At 31.7% G+C, this 12,719-nt stretch overlaps 1 protein-coding gene across 2 annotated transcripts; it reads left to right on the forward strand.

The window, feature by feature from the left end:
• The first annotated feature begins 234 nt into the window (after window positions 1–234).
• LOC126736787 (glucosidase 2 subunit beta) lies at window positions 235–10,975 on the forward strand. Of its 2 annotated transcripts, XM_050441319.1 has the most exons (8): window positions 238–496; window positions 620–741; window positions 795–931; window positions 1,097–1,299; window positions 3,518–3,998; window positions 4,178–4,385; window positions 10,470–10,622; window positions 10,689–10,975. In XM_050441319.1, the coding sequence occupies exons 1-8, from the start codon at window positions 305–307 to the stop codon at window positions 10,774–10,776; spliced, it is 1,584 nt and encodes a 527-aa protein (XP_050297276.1). In that variant the 5' UTR covers window positions 238–304; the 3' UTR covers window positions 10,777–10,975. The 2 variants fall into 2 exon arrangements, with proteins under 2 accessions (XP_050297278.1, XP_050297276.1); XM_050441321.1 differs by lacking the exons at window positions 10,470–10,622; window positions 10,689–10,975 and adding an exon at window positions 8,348–8,417 and having other exon boundaries at window positions 235–496.
• Window positions 10,976–12,719: the final 1,744 nt, after the last annotated feature.

The following is a 12,719-nucleotide window of genomic DNA, read 5'->3' on the forward strand; positions in this document are numbered from 1 at the left end:
AGATTTTAGAGCTGGATATCAATCCGACTATAAACTTTCTCTTTGTGATATGAAACTTAATTAAAATTTAAGGTAAAAATTACTATTTACAAAATTATTTCCACATTTATATGTAAAAATAATTATAAATGTCGATCTTTGTCGAACTAACATCCAGCTCTAAAATCTCCCATTCCTACCCAAACCAACAGACGTGGCCTTTCGACACATGTCACTTTTGACGTCTGTCAACGTCAGAAACAGGTGGAATAGGAAACGTCGCCTACAGAGGAAATTTTTCACCGGCAACACAAGAACAGAAAAAATGAATCTAAGTGATTTCTTGCGTTTTTTTAACTTACACTTATTGTTTTTAATTTTGTATTTTATCGGAACGGGTCAGTCTAAGGTCGAGGTGCCGCGACCCAGAGGCGTGTCGCTTTCCAGGACAGGTTTATATGATCCGGAGAAAAATTTCACTTGCTTGGATGGCAGCAAATCCATACCCTTTAATCAGGTAAAAAAACGCCACTTGTGTCATCAAATTTTTGAGTTAAAATAAGGTATTTCATAAATAAATTCGCGGCAGAGGTTTCCATAATCCAGTGAATTGACTCTAAAACATTCATAATGCTTTTAGGTGAATGATGACTATTGTGATTGCCAGGACGGCAGTGACGAGCCAGGCACTAGTGCATGCTATGGAGGTACTTTTCACTGCCCTAATGCAGAATACAGACCAGAAAATATCCCTTCCTATAGGTACCAAAGCTTTCTAATCTTTCATTGATCTTTTACTAAACTGCTCATTTTAGAGTCAATGATGGAGTGTGTGATTGCTGTGATGGCACCGATGAGTACTCAGGTGTTATCACTTGTGTGGATAACTGTTTAGAAGTGGGCCGAGCTGCTAGGGAAGAAGCAGCTCGCATTGCTGAACTTTATAAAGCTGGTAGGTCAACTTTGTTAACTCCCAATTTTTTATTAATTCTTTCTTGTTTTTAGGAGGTAAAATATTATTTTCTGGCAAGTCAGTTTTGTAGTTTGTGTGTTTCTTTGTGTGTGATAACCTTATATCTGAGACTTGACTTGAATTTAATATACATTTTTCATTTAGGTAAACAACTGAGAGCAGATTTGGCCCAAGAAGGTCAAAAACTGAAAAATGAGAAGCAACAGAGACTTAACGAATTGAAGAAAACCAAAGAGGAAGCAGACAAAGTAAAGGCTGAACGGGAGGAACTTAAAAAATTGGCTGAAGCAGCAGAGTCAAAAGCTTTGGAGTACTATAATCAACTTGAAGAAGAGCAAAATGCCAAAGTAAGTAAACAGACTTAAAATCAGATTCTTAATATACTATAGAAGTTAGTGTCACTTAAGATGATACTTAGTTGTTGTTGGCAGGTTATGAACTAACTACTTTTGTTTGAAAAAGAGCAGTAAAGGGTCAGAAATAAGGTGAATGAGTTGAGTTATTTAGAAATTCTCTGGGATTCCCAACTATTATAATCCTTACTGAACATTGGTTGAAGCAAGATGACCCTCTGGGGTTGGCAGATTACTCTATTGTCTCCAAATTCTCTAGAGAGGAGTTCAGTCATGGCGGGTACTATGACATTGATGCATAATGATTTCATTTCTAGTTATTCTTTTCTCCTAATAGCAAATTTTGATTTCCTTCTTAAAGAAAAAGTGTTTAAAGTTTCAATAGCCTATTGCAAAAAAAATAATTTTTACATTTTGTCAGTTTACAAATCCCCCTATGAAAGTTGTGATCTTTTTTTGGAAAAATTAGAATCTTACACAGACTTTCTGAATCAGTACAGTAATCATAAATGTGCAATCTTTTCTGGTACTAATTTGAGCATGCATGTTGATCAACCAACACACATTACAGGTCCTCTCTACTTGATTATCTTTGTTCAAATTTGGGAAGTGGTAATATTATTTATTACTGTAAAAATACAGTTTTACAGTAATAAATATTTTAATAACATTTCCCCAAGATCAAGCAAAAAAAAATTTGTCAGACTTTATACTAAGAGTCATTTTGTAAAGTTTGGGTGTGTTTCATTGTCTCTCCTTTTGTTACTTTTTGCTAATTTTGCTTATTTTTAGTTAACATAAGTTTTAATACTTTCTTTATTTACATTGATTTTGCATATAAAAGTACACCCAGTATAACACACGCGTTTCTTGGTAAATTCTTAATATTTAAACTCGACCTATCTTACATTTCCTTACTCTCTTACTCCAATGTTCCTTCAATAAAGCCTTGCTCTTTTATCCTACTTTACCTTATGGACCCCTCAGGGCAAGAGGAGTAAGCTATTTGACCGAGGTCATCTGCCAAAAACCTAAAATACGGAACAGGTGTGCGATACCGGAAAGCAGTAGTACTACGGCAATTATTGAATCGGTACCTAAATCTCATGCGAGATAATACCGAAGTGCATCACGTCTTTGTCGATTTAATGAAAGCTGATTGGGGTGTTCCTTATATCAACGTCCTTTACTTCATTTATTACTAGGGTAAGTCGAGTCATTTCTTTTTCTTTCATGTTAAATTGTGTCTCTTCTTATTTTGTTTCTATTTTATTTCACTCATTACATAGTCACTAAGGGTGTGCGTCAAAAACAGAAGGATCACCTTATTTTAGTGACTGGAGCAGAGTCCCTATTTTTTTTTATAGTCTGGCCTTGATAAATAATTAAGATCGAAATAACCTTGATTTAAGTAATTAAACATATAGTATAAACAGGCCCGATACAGGGTGTGTTTGCCAAAGAACCAATTGGAATAGAGTTTTGGATGCAGAAAATAAACTAAAAAAATGTTCACTTTTCTATCATGAGTAAATTCCATGAAGCCTTCTCAATTGTTAATAAAAATATTTAAAGAAACAAGCCATGGTATGCAAGGGGCTTAAAAGTTTCAGGGAAAGGTATGAGAGCCTTGTATCACACATATAAATTTGATATAGATAATTGAGATTCATAACTCTATTTTCCTTTCTGATATCTACTAGTCTAAGTTTCACTGACTTAGATTTAATAAGGCTTTGTCAATAACTATGTTTGGGACAATAAAGCTACTTTTTGAATTTTAATTTAAAATTTTATTTTTTAATTTAAAATTTTATTAGGTATGCAAAAAGGCTTATAATTAGTCTAATAATTTAAGTTGTTTCCATAGTTTGTCTTTTATTTCATTGAAAAAAAAATCTAGTTGAAGCATTTGCTTCATTTTCTTAATGGAAGGTAAAGAACACCCTCTAAAAGAATTTTTAAAATAATAATCAAACCCATATGGGAAGTAGAAGTGAAGTTATGACTCAAGTTACTTGAAACCGTCTTTCCTCTTAGACATAATTTTCAAAAACTATTAAAATTCCTAATGCATGGATTTTCTTCATTTTTTCAATGAGAGCTGCAGAAGATTTCAAAGATGAAAACATTAGCATCTTTTTCAAACAAAAGTATTTTTTCCTCACACTCCTTAACTTGTCTATTACAAATACATAAAAGCCCTTATTAGAGAGCAGAGTTGGAGGCAGCTCAAGATAAAGAACAAGCGGTACAGTTCTTCAAAAGATTAGACACTAATGGGGACAGTTATCTCACTTTAGAAGAAGTCCTGGCTAGAAAATGTTTTGACAAGAACAGAGATGGTCAAGTAACAGAAGATGAAGCCAAATATTTCCTAAACTCTGAAGAGCAATTGGACCTGGAGGGTTATTTGGAAAAAGCCTGGCCCCAGATGAAGCCCTATAGAGTGTTGGACTCGGACATGGATATTCCACCGAAAGTAGAAAACGAACCTACAGAAGAAGCGCCAACAGAAGCAGACGATTTGGCACCTCTCGAGGGTGAAGAGGAAGAAGAGGAGGAGGAGGATGAGGATACAGATGATCAGGAGCAAGTACAACAAGAGGAACCACCGAAGCCTCAGGTTGAATATGATGAGGCAACTAAGAAGTTGATTGAACTCGCTTCACAGGCTAGAACTGCTTTTACTGGTAAGCAAGGTGTATTTTTTATGCAACCCAGTAATAGTAGTAAAAGAAAAGTTAATTTTTTAGGTGGAAAAATGATGTATTTATATTGTCATTTTCAGGATGCTCTTCTCCACCTGGAAAATAGATATAAATTTTTTGTAGAAATCAATAATTTTTTAAATCTCGATATGCAATTTTAGAATCTGAAAACGACGTAAGACAAATAAACACACAAATAACTGACATAGAAAGGAGCCTGACTCAAGACTTTGGCCGCGAAGAGGAGTTCGCCAGTTTAGAAGGTCAATGTTTTGAATACGAGGATCACGAGTACACTTACAAGCTGTGTCCTTTCGATAAAACCTTACAAGTACCAAAGAGTGGCAGTATGGAAATCACTCTGGGACGGTAATTTATTTATTTCCTTATTTTATTTATTTATAATGTATCAACAGTGAAAATGCGGATTACAGATACAATTCTATAATAACTAATATTACAATTTGAATAGTAGTAAAAATGTAAGTAGAAGTAAATATACGATTGAAAGGATGTGATATACTTACACAGCCAAAAGGACCCAATTATCTAGCAAAGAAAATATAAGTAAATAATGCAAACTATACCTCGAAAGCCTGCTTCTGAGAATCCAACTCAAAAACCAAAAGTCAAAAGTCTTTGTTCAAGCATTGAAGGTATTTCTGGAGAATTAATTTTATTGGTTAAAATTTTGTACATATATATATAAGACAAATCTTGGTGTGACGATTTTCCAAAGAAATCCTATTAACCCATTAGTGCTCAAAGTTAGTTTTTGTTTTATTTTTAAATTATTATTAGAAAAAATATTCACTATAAGTAATATTAATGATTTATCAGATTTGTTAAATGAAATTAATAAATTGAATTCAGAAAATCAAATAGAAAACAATAATGAAATTAATTCACAGGAAAAAACAAATATTATAAACCAGATTTGCAATATGTTGGAGTCTATTAAATGTGAAGATTTTAATAAAACATTATCTTTTATATCCGAACAATTAAAATTATTAATAATTCCTACAGGTATTTAAGGGGGTTTGGACATTTAACATTGCCACATCCAGATTCTTTAAAAAACATTTGTAACTCTTTTTTGTCAGACCCTTGCGTTGAAGAAAGACAATCATTTCTTACATATGCAAAAAATGCATTTAAGTATATCAAAGAAAATGAAACATATATGATTTTGCTTATGGATGAAATACATATAAAGCCATATCTTGATTATAAAGTGGAGAATATTGTCGGTACAGCAATTAACAATAGCACTTTGGCAAATTCTGCATTTACCTTTATGCTAAATGGTTTGTGTTCAAATTTTAAGGAGGTCATCCACATTGCACCGATAGCTAAAATTAATCATGAATTACTGTTCTCTTTCATTAAATCAATAATTGTTGGGCTAGAAGACATTGGCTATAAAATTCTTGTGTTATAAGTGACAATAATGCTATTAATAGCAAAGTTATGAGTAATTTTTGCACAAAAAAACAATTAAGCATTGTATATCCTCATCCTGTAGAGGACAAAAGACCACTTTTTTATTTATTTGACTCTGTACATTTACTTAAATGTATAAAAAATAACTGGATGAACATTAAACCTAATAAAATATTAACATTTCCTGATTTTGACACTTTTAGTTTAAAATATGCCTCGTTCCAAGCTTTAATTGAGCTCCATAATACTGAAAATAACAAGTTATTAAAACATGGTTATAGCTTAACTCTGAAATCTCTGTTTCCTACAAATTTTGAAAAACAAAATGTAACATTAGCTTTAAAAGTTTTTAATCCTTTTGTAATTCAAGCACTTTCAACTTTTGGAGCAAAGATTAAGAACTCAAAGGACACTGCCACTTTTCTTAACATAATTTTAACCTGGTGGAAAATAGTTAATGTTAAAACGCCATATAAAGGGAAGCGGCTTAATGATATTTATCAAGAACCTATAACATGTAATTCTGTAAAATCTAATGATCCTAAAATAAAATTTTTAAATCAAATGCTGCTCTGGTTGGAAGCTTGGAAAAATACAAAAACATTTTCAACAAAATTAACAAATCAGACACATACTGCTCTTCATCACACTATTTATGGCATGTTAGAGGTAATAACATATTATTTCGAAGAATTAAAAATGAAATATGTTTTATTAGGAAAATTTCCGACTGATCCACTTGAAAATAGATTTGGAAAATACAGGCAAATGGCAGGAGGCCAATATAATATCTCTATTCGTCAACTATATGAAAGTGAAAAAAAACTCAGAATTCAAGCACTAATGTCTTTAAAATCCACTTGTTTTGGGCCTCTTAAAATAGATTCGTTTTATGACAATGATGAAGGAAATGATACCGATAATACGACTTGTGTAAGTGACAACCAATCAGGTTGGTTTAGTCCTACTATATCTATAACTGAACATGATATCGAAAATGTCAAAGAAGAAATGCCAGTAATTGCCTATTTAGGAGGGTATTGTTGCTATATTCTTTTAAAAAAAACTAAATGTGACATATGTAAAGAAAATTTAACTTTTAAAGATGACCTTCAAATTGATGATTATCATACTCTTATTAAAAATTTGACAAGAGGGTGTCTTAAATTTCCTAAAGATTATATAAGTAACATTGTTTTATATAAATATATATTATTTTTAATCAAATTTTACAAAACTCTAAAGATGACTTCCTAGTGATTCATAATAAAAAAAAGTTTTTAGCAATGACCACATTGGAATATCTTAAGAACAATAATTTTCTAGACAGCTTTCCAAAATGTCATATTCATAGTAGTGAAACTAATGTAAAAATTATTATTAATTCTGTTACCAATACTCTTTTAAAAAATTACTGTGGCAAAAAAATGATCGACTTGGGAAAGGCAGTAAAAGGAAATTAGATACACTAACTTCTTAAATTTGCTTAAATAACACCCCTGCCAATTTATGACATGAATTTTTGAAGTTTAATCTCTCAATGTATCCCCACTTTTTTTTTATCGCAAGGAATTTGCTGGTCCCTTATAAGGGACGCTAGGTATTAATGGGTTAAACTCCTGCAATAATAATAAGTAATTATAGCCTTGATTTGGATAATAACCATGCTTTTTGAAAAACATTTTAGAAATTTACGTTGCACACCTTCTATAGTTTTAGTTGATGTTTCATATAGTGGAGGCCATATAACAAATACAACTATACTCCAGCACCGGCAACACCAGTAATTTATTTATTTATATATTTTTATTAATGGTATTACCCATTTTACAAAAACTTAAAAAGCAAGAAACATGTAGGGCCAAATCCATATAAATCAAAAATATGCTGTATTGCACTATGGTGCAATAGAATAAATTTCGACATTAATTTTTAGAGATTTTAAGTTTAAAGGAACAGTTTCTTAAAAACTTATCTTGCACTCTTTTAATAGCATCAATATGAGATCTGTAATAAGGAGATCAAACAGGTTCTGTACTTAAACAATACTTTAAGTACAGAACATGAAAAATCACCACTGAATCTAGATGTAAAACCTACACTTTTATATGCGCTTGGTATATTATAGGTCTTTCAATATGTGGTACAAATAATAATTTGCCATCCAAAATAACCCCAAGATCTCCGTCTTTTTAACACAATAGAATCAAAGCTATAGTTAAATAAAATCGGATTTTGTGATCTAGAAAAAAAAATCAAATTACACTTTAATACATTTCATTCTAAACCATATACAAGTCCTTTGGCAATAACCGATATTGACAAATAGATTTAATAGCTAAAAGCAATTTAACGTCATCAGCAAATAATAAATAAACTAAATTTTTTTTATCAATATTGGAATATCATTAATAAACAGATTACAGAGCAACAGACTCAAATGAGATAACCTGAGGAATACCAGAGGGCAGATTTATGGTGGGGAAAGATTTAGATAAAAAATTCTTCAGTTTTACACACTGAAATCTCTCAAGCAAATAACTCTAACCAAAAATTATATTTAAGCCCAAACCCAACTGTGCAAGCTTCACAATTATAAAAGCAAAATTCACTCTATCAAATGCTTTCATGAAGTCTGTATACACGGCGTCAACCTGTAAATCTTTTATGAAGAATTAATAGTTGAAAGCCGTGTTGATGTTCAATAATATGGACTTTATATTGTTAAGTTAGTTTTTTGTTACCGTTTTATCTAAGAGTTTGGGTAGAGCTAACTGTCTACAGACTCCTCCTTAAATATCGGTATCATATACGACCTCTTTCCAAAAAGTAGAATTTCCTTCAAATAACCAACAAAAATTGACGTATTAACAATATTTTTCCAGGTGGTCAGAATGGGATGGCCCCGAAGAAAACAAATACTCCTCGATGTATAATTAAATATTAAAATTCCTATAGTGCAACAGAGTTTAGCAATGGGAGGATTTAAATATCATTGTAACAAATGTTTCCAGGTGACAATCTTTGCATTTATGGGGCATCCCATTTTGTTATGATATCATTTTTGTAGACTCTTGTTAATATGATATTTAGATTTAGGATATATAAAGTAGTTTCCAGTTCATTTGCCTGGAAGAAGAATTTAATTTCTTCCAGGCAATTGAGTGATTACGATCAGATCACATCAAAACAATTAGATTTTTCGTCCCAAAAATTAAATTTCCTGGAAATGCTTTTTAGAAAAGTTCACAAATTGGTCTTATTTAGACCAGGAATTTGATTCTTCTAATTTTCAGACCTTACTCTTCAAAAATATTTGATAAAATAGACTCCCTAAGACTGGTAAACAAAAATGAAAAAAACCTAAACTTCTTTACAGGTTATTTTAGCGAATTTAATTATTCAACATTTCATTGAAATCATTTTTAAAATTTTCATGTATCTACCTTTCCAGGCTATTTTGGATTCCAAATTCCCTGGAAATGCTCTTTAAAATTCCCTTATTGGGTTAATTCAAATCAGGATATGTTTCTCTACTTTTTCCTACTTTACTAATGTCAACAATACCCTAAAACTATAAGCCCGAAGTGTAGTAAACAAAAAATAGCAAAATACTTTTTTTACCTAAGTTAATTTTTATGTTTTTTTAAATTGTTTTCACAGGTCTTGTTAACATTAAACATTAATCAACATTTCATTACCAAAATCTTTAAAAATTATCATCTATTCGCTTTTCCAGCTTATATTGTATTCCAAATATTCTGGAAATGCTTGTTAGAGTTCCCAGATTGGCTTTATTTAGATTAGGAATTTAATTTTTACCCTTCTCTGACTCTACTCTTCAAAAATATTCAGAAAATAGACACTTCAAGGGTAGTAAACAAGTTTTCAATTATTCAACATTTCATTGAAATCATTTTTAAAATTTGTCATTTATGCACCTTTCCAGGCTATTTTGGATTCCAAATTGTAGGAACTTTGCATTTGAGGTAATTTTTTATACTTTCCAGATATTCAAAATATTTTTTTACTTTTTTCAAGTTCACGGCATTTTTATGCTTTTCAGGAAGTGAAAATAATTTTTATAGATATTTGAAGGATATTTTTTGTTTTTATTCGAAGCATTTGACATACAGTTAATATTTGTCTCCAGGAATTAGAATTATTTTTTCATATTTCTAGTCTCTAAATTTGAATTTCATCCAAACAGGGCAAACAGGCATACTCCAAACCAGATTGTACCAATAAACAAAACCACACTTTTATATGCGCTTTGTATACATTTTACAATATGTGGTACAAATGATAATTTGCCATCCAAAATAACCCCAAGACCTATGTCTTTTTAACACAATAGAATCAAAGCTTATAGGGTTAAATAAAATTGGATTTTGTGATCTAGAAAAAGAAATCAAATTACACTTTAATACATTTAATTCTAAACCATATACAAGTCCTTCGGCAAAAACCGATATTGACAAATAGATTTAATAGCTAAAAACAATTTAACGTCATCACAAATAATAAATAAACTAAATTTTTTTATCAATATTGGAATATCATTAATAAACAGGTTACAGACAACAGACTCAAATGAGTTAACCTGAGAAATACCAGAGGGCGCGGATTGAAATATCTCAAGCAAGTAACTAACCAAAAATTATATTTAAGCCCGAATCCAACTGTGCAAGCTTCACAAGTATAAAAGCAAAATTCACTTCATCAAACGCTTTCGAGAAGTCTGTATACATGGCCTCAACCTGTAAACCTTTTTCAAAAGCACCAAAACAGTCCTCATAAAAATTGATATTGGTAACAACTCAAAATCGTGTTAATTTTCAATAATTTGACCTTTACATTGCTAAGTTAGTTTTTTGTTATCATTTTATTTAAGAGTTTGGGTAACGCTAACTATGTATATAGACTCACTCTCGATCTCTTCTAAAAAGTGGAATTTACTTAAAACGACCAAAAAAAAAATTGAGGTAAAAACAATATTTTTTCCAGGTGGTCAGAATGGGATGGCCCCGAAGAAAACAAATACTCCTCGATGTTGTACACCAATGGCCAAAATTGCTGGAACGGACCGAACAGGACCACCAAGGTGAAAGTTTCTTGTGGTATTGAAAATAAGGTCACCAGTGTAGCTGAACCAAATAGGTAAAAAAAGGAGGATGTGCCTTCAATATTGCCCGATTTGTCTCCATTGGACTTTTTCGTTTTTAGGTGCGAGTACGCTTTCGAGTTTGAAACTCCCGCGGCCTGCAAAGAGTCAAGTCAACAAGCGGAAAACGACTTACACGACGAATTATAGGTTAGAGTATAAATGTAAATAAATAATTTCTAGGGGTCAAATGTTAAAATGAAACTTTTTTAACTTTGTATGATGATGTAATTTATTTTGTCATTTATTTCATACATCTTTTACAATATTATTACTATTACTTTGTAGGTTGTTGAGTATTGTTTCTTTTTTTTTTTTTGAAAAACAATAAAGATTTTATAAAGTATAAGCACGTTATTTACAATAACACTATTTAATGAAACGGAATTGTGCAGGGTATTTTAAAAACGGTTGGCAAGTTTAGAAATTGGCCCAGGATTATATGGTTTATACTTAACAAATGGCGGTGTAAACCAAACCTACAGTATTGGGAAAAAGTAAAGCAAGTTAAAAAAAAAATTTGCTCTCTCATTAATATTTCATATTTAACTGCAATAAAATATCGCTGACCACTGTACCTCAGAAGGAGCGTTAACATTATGAGGAAGAGGTTTGTAGGTTATTTTTCAAATTTTTTATATCGTCACATGTTAATTTATTACTGATTTCGCATTAAAAAAACCATTAAATTTTTTGTTTTGTATCTCTGTTTTTAAGGATATGTCACAATTACTTTAAAATAATTACCATGCGCGATTCCTTTCGTTTTTAAGATAAATTGCATATATGTATAATATTTCAACGATTTTTAACTTAACATGTTCATTTTCTTTTGTTTCGTGGCTTTAGTGAATTGTTATAATCCTTGATATGAATGTTATTTTTTTATTTGATTTGCAAGTACAGTATAATTCCTTTATTACGGGGAGATCCCTGTGAACTGAACTATAAACGATGTTGGATAGGATTAATTTGTCGTTTTAATCAGTTTGGTTTGTTCTTGCTGTGGGTACGTACAAAACATAACTATTTCCTTAACAATGAGTGCAAAGCGAAAAAGAATTGTGGTTTCGATGGATACACGTGTTAAAGCGGATTGATAATCGTGAATCTGTGCAGAATTTAATGTTGGAAAAAGCACTGTAAATGACTGGCGAAGAGATAGGCATTCGATTGAGGAGTTTTGTTCGAAAAGGGAATCTGATAAGAATCTGGGCAGCCGTTGTATGAGAAAAAAAAACGATTTGCGAGGTCGTCGATGAAGCTTTGTGGATCTGGTTTCTTCAGGAACGTCGAAGAGGTACACCGATTGGCGGCCCAATTTTGAAAGAAAAGCTCTGGCTATCCACCAGAAGGTTAATAATGGAGGCGAATTTGTGGCAAGTGATGGTTGGCTTAATCGATGGAAAAAGCGACACGGAATTCATTTCGCATATGTAAGTGGAGAAAAACTGTCTGCTGATACTTCAGGTGCGACAGAATTCAAGACTAAGTTTGGTAAAATGGTTAAAACAGAGGGATTATCTCCAGAACAAGTTTATAGTATGGACGAGACCGGGCTAAAGATTAAAATGTTACTAGAAAAAACTTTTCTAGGCAGTCATGAACAGTCTGCCTCTGGCTTTAAAAAGAATAAAGAAAGTTTTTTTAACGAACGAAAATTACAGTGGCCGTTTGTTCGAATGCAGCGGGAACTCAACAAATTCCTCATTCAAAAACTTGAATCCATCGTCCCTTCCGGTCTATTATAAGTCACAAAAATCAGCGTGGATGAATTCAGACCTGTTTAAAGAGTGGTTTAATTTAGAGTTTGTTCCAAGAGTTAAAAAACATTTAAAAAGTGTTAACATGCCTATTAAACAGGTTCTAGTGTTAGATAATGCTCCAACCCATCCTCATGACTTGCGATGTAGATGACATAAAATTAGTTTATCTTCCTCCTAATGTGACAAGCTTAGTGCAACCAATGGACCAAGGAGTGATCGAAAGCTTAAAAAGACACAGGCGTAAACTTGTTTCTGAAATTCTGCAACACTCAGAGAGTGAAGACAAAGGTCTTTTAGAAGTCATCAAAAAGATCAATATCAAGGACG

The sequence above is a fragment of the Anthonomus grandis genome, chromosome 5 (genome assembly GCF_022605725.1).
Source record: "Anthonomus grandis grandis chromosome 5, icAntGran1.3, whole genome shotgun sequence".
Lineage (NCBI taxonomy): Eukaryota > Metazoa > Arthropoda > Insecta > Coleoptera > Curculionidae > Anthonomus > Anthonomus grandis.

Excerpts from the sequence above, each read along its gene's own strand:
- LOC126736787 (XM_050441319.1), top strand. The coding sequence starts at position 305 with ATGAATCTAAGTGATTTCTTGCGTTTTTTTAACTTACACTTATTGTTT. Across the intron at positions 932-1,096 it reads TGCTGAACTTTATAAAGCTG|GTAAACAACTGAGAGCAGAT; the intron begins GTAGGTCAACTT and ends TTTTTCATTTAG. Across the intron at positions 3,999-4,177 it reads GGCTAGAACTGCTTTTACTG|AATCTGAAAACGACGTAAGA; the intron begins GTAAGCAAGGTG and ends ATGCAATTTTAG.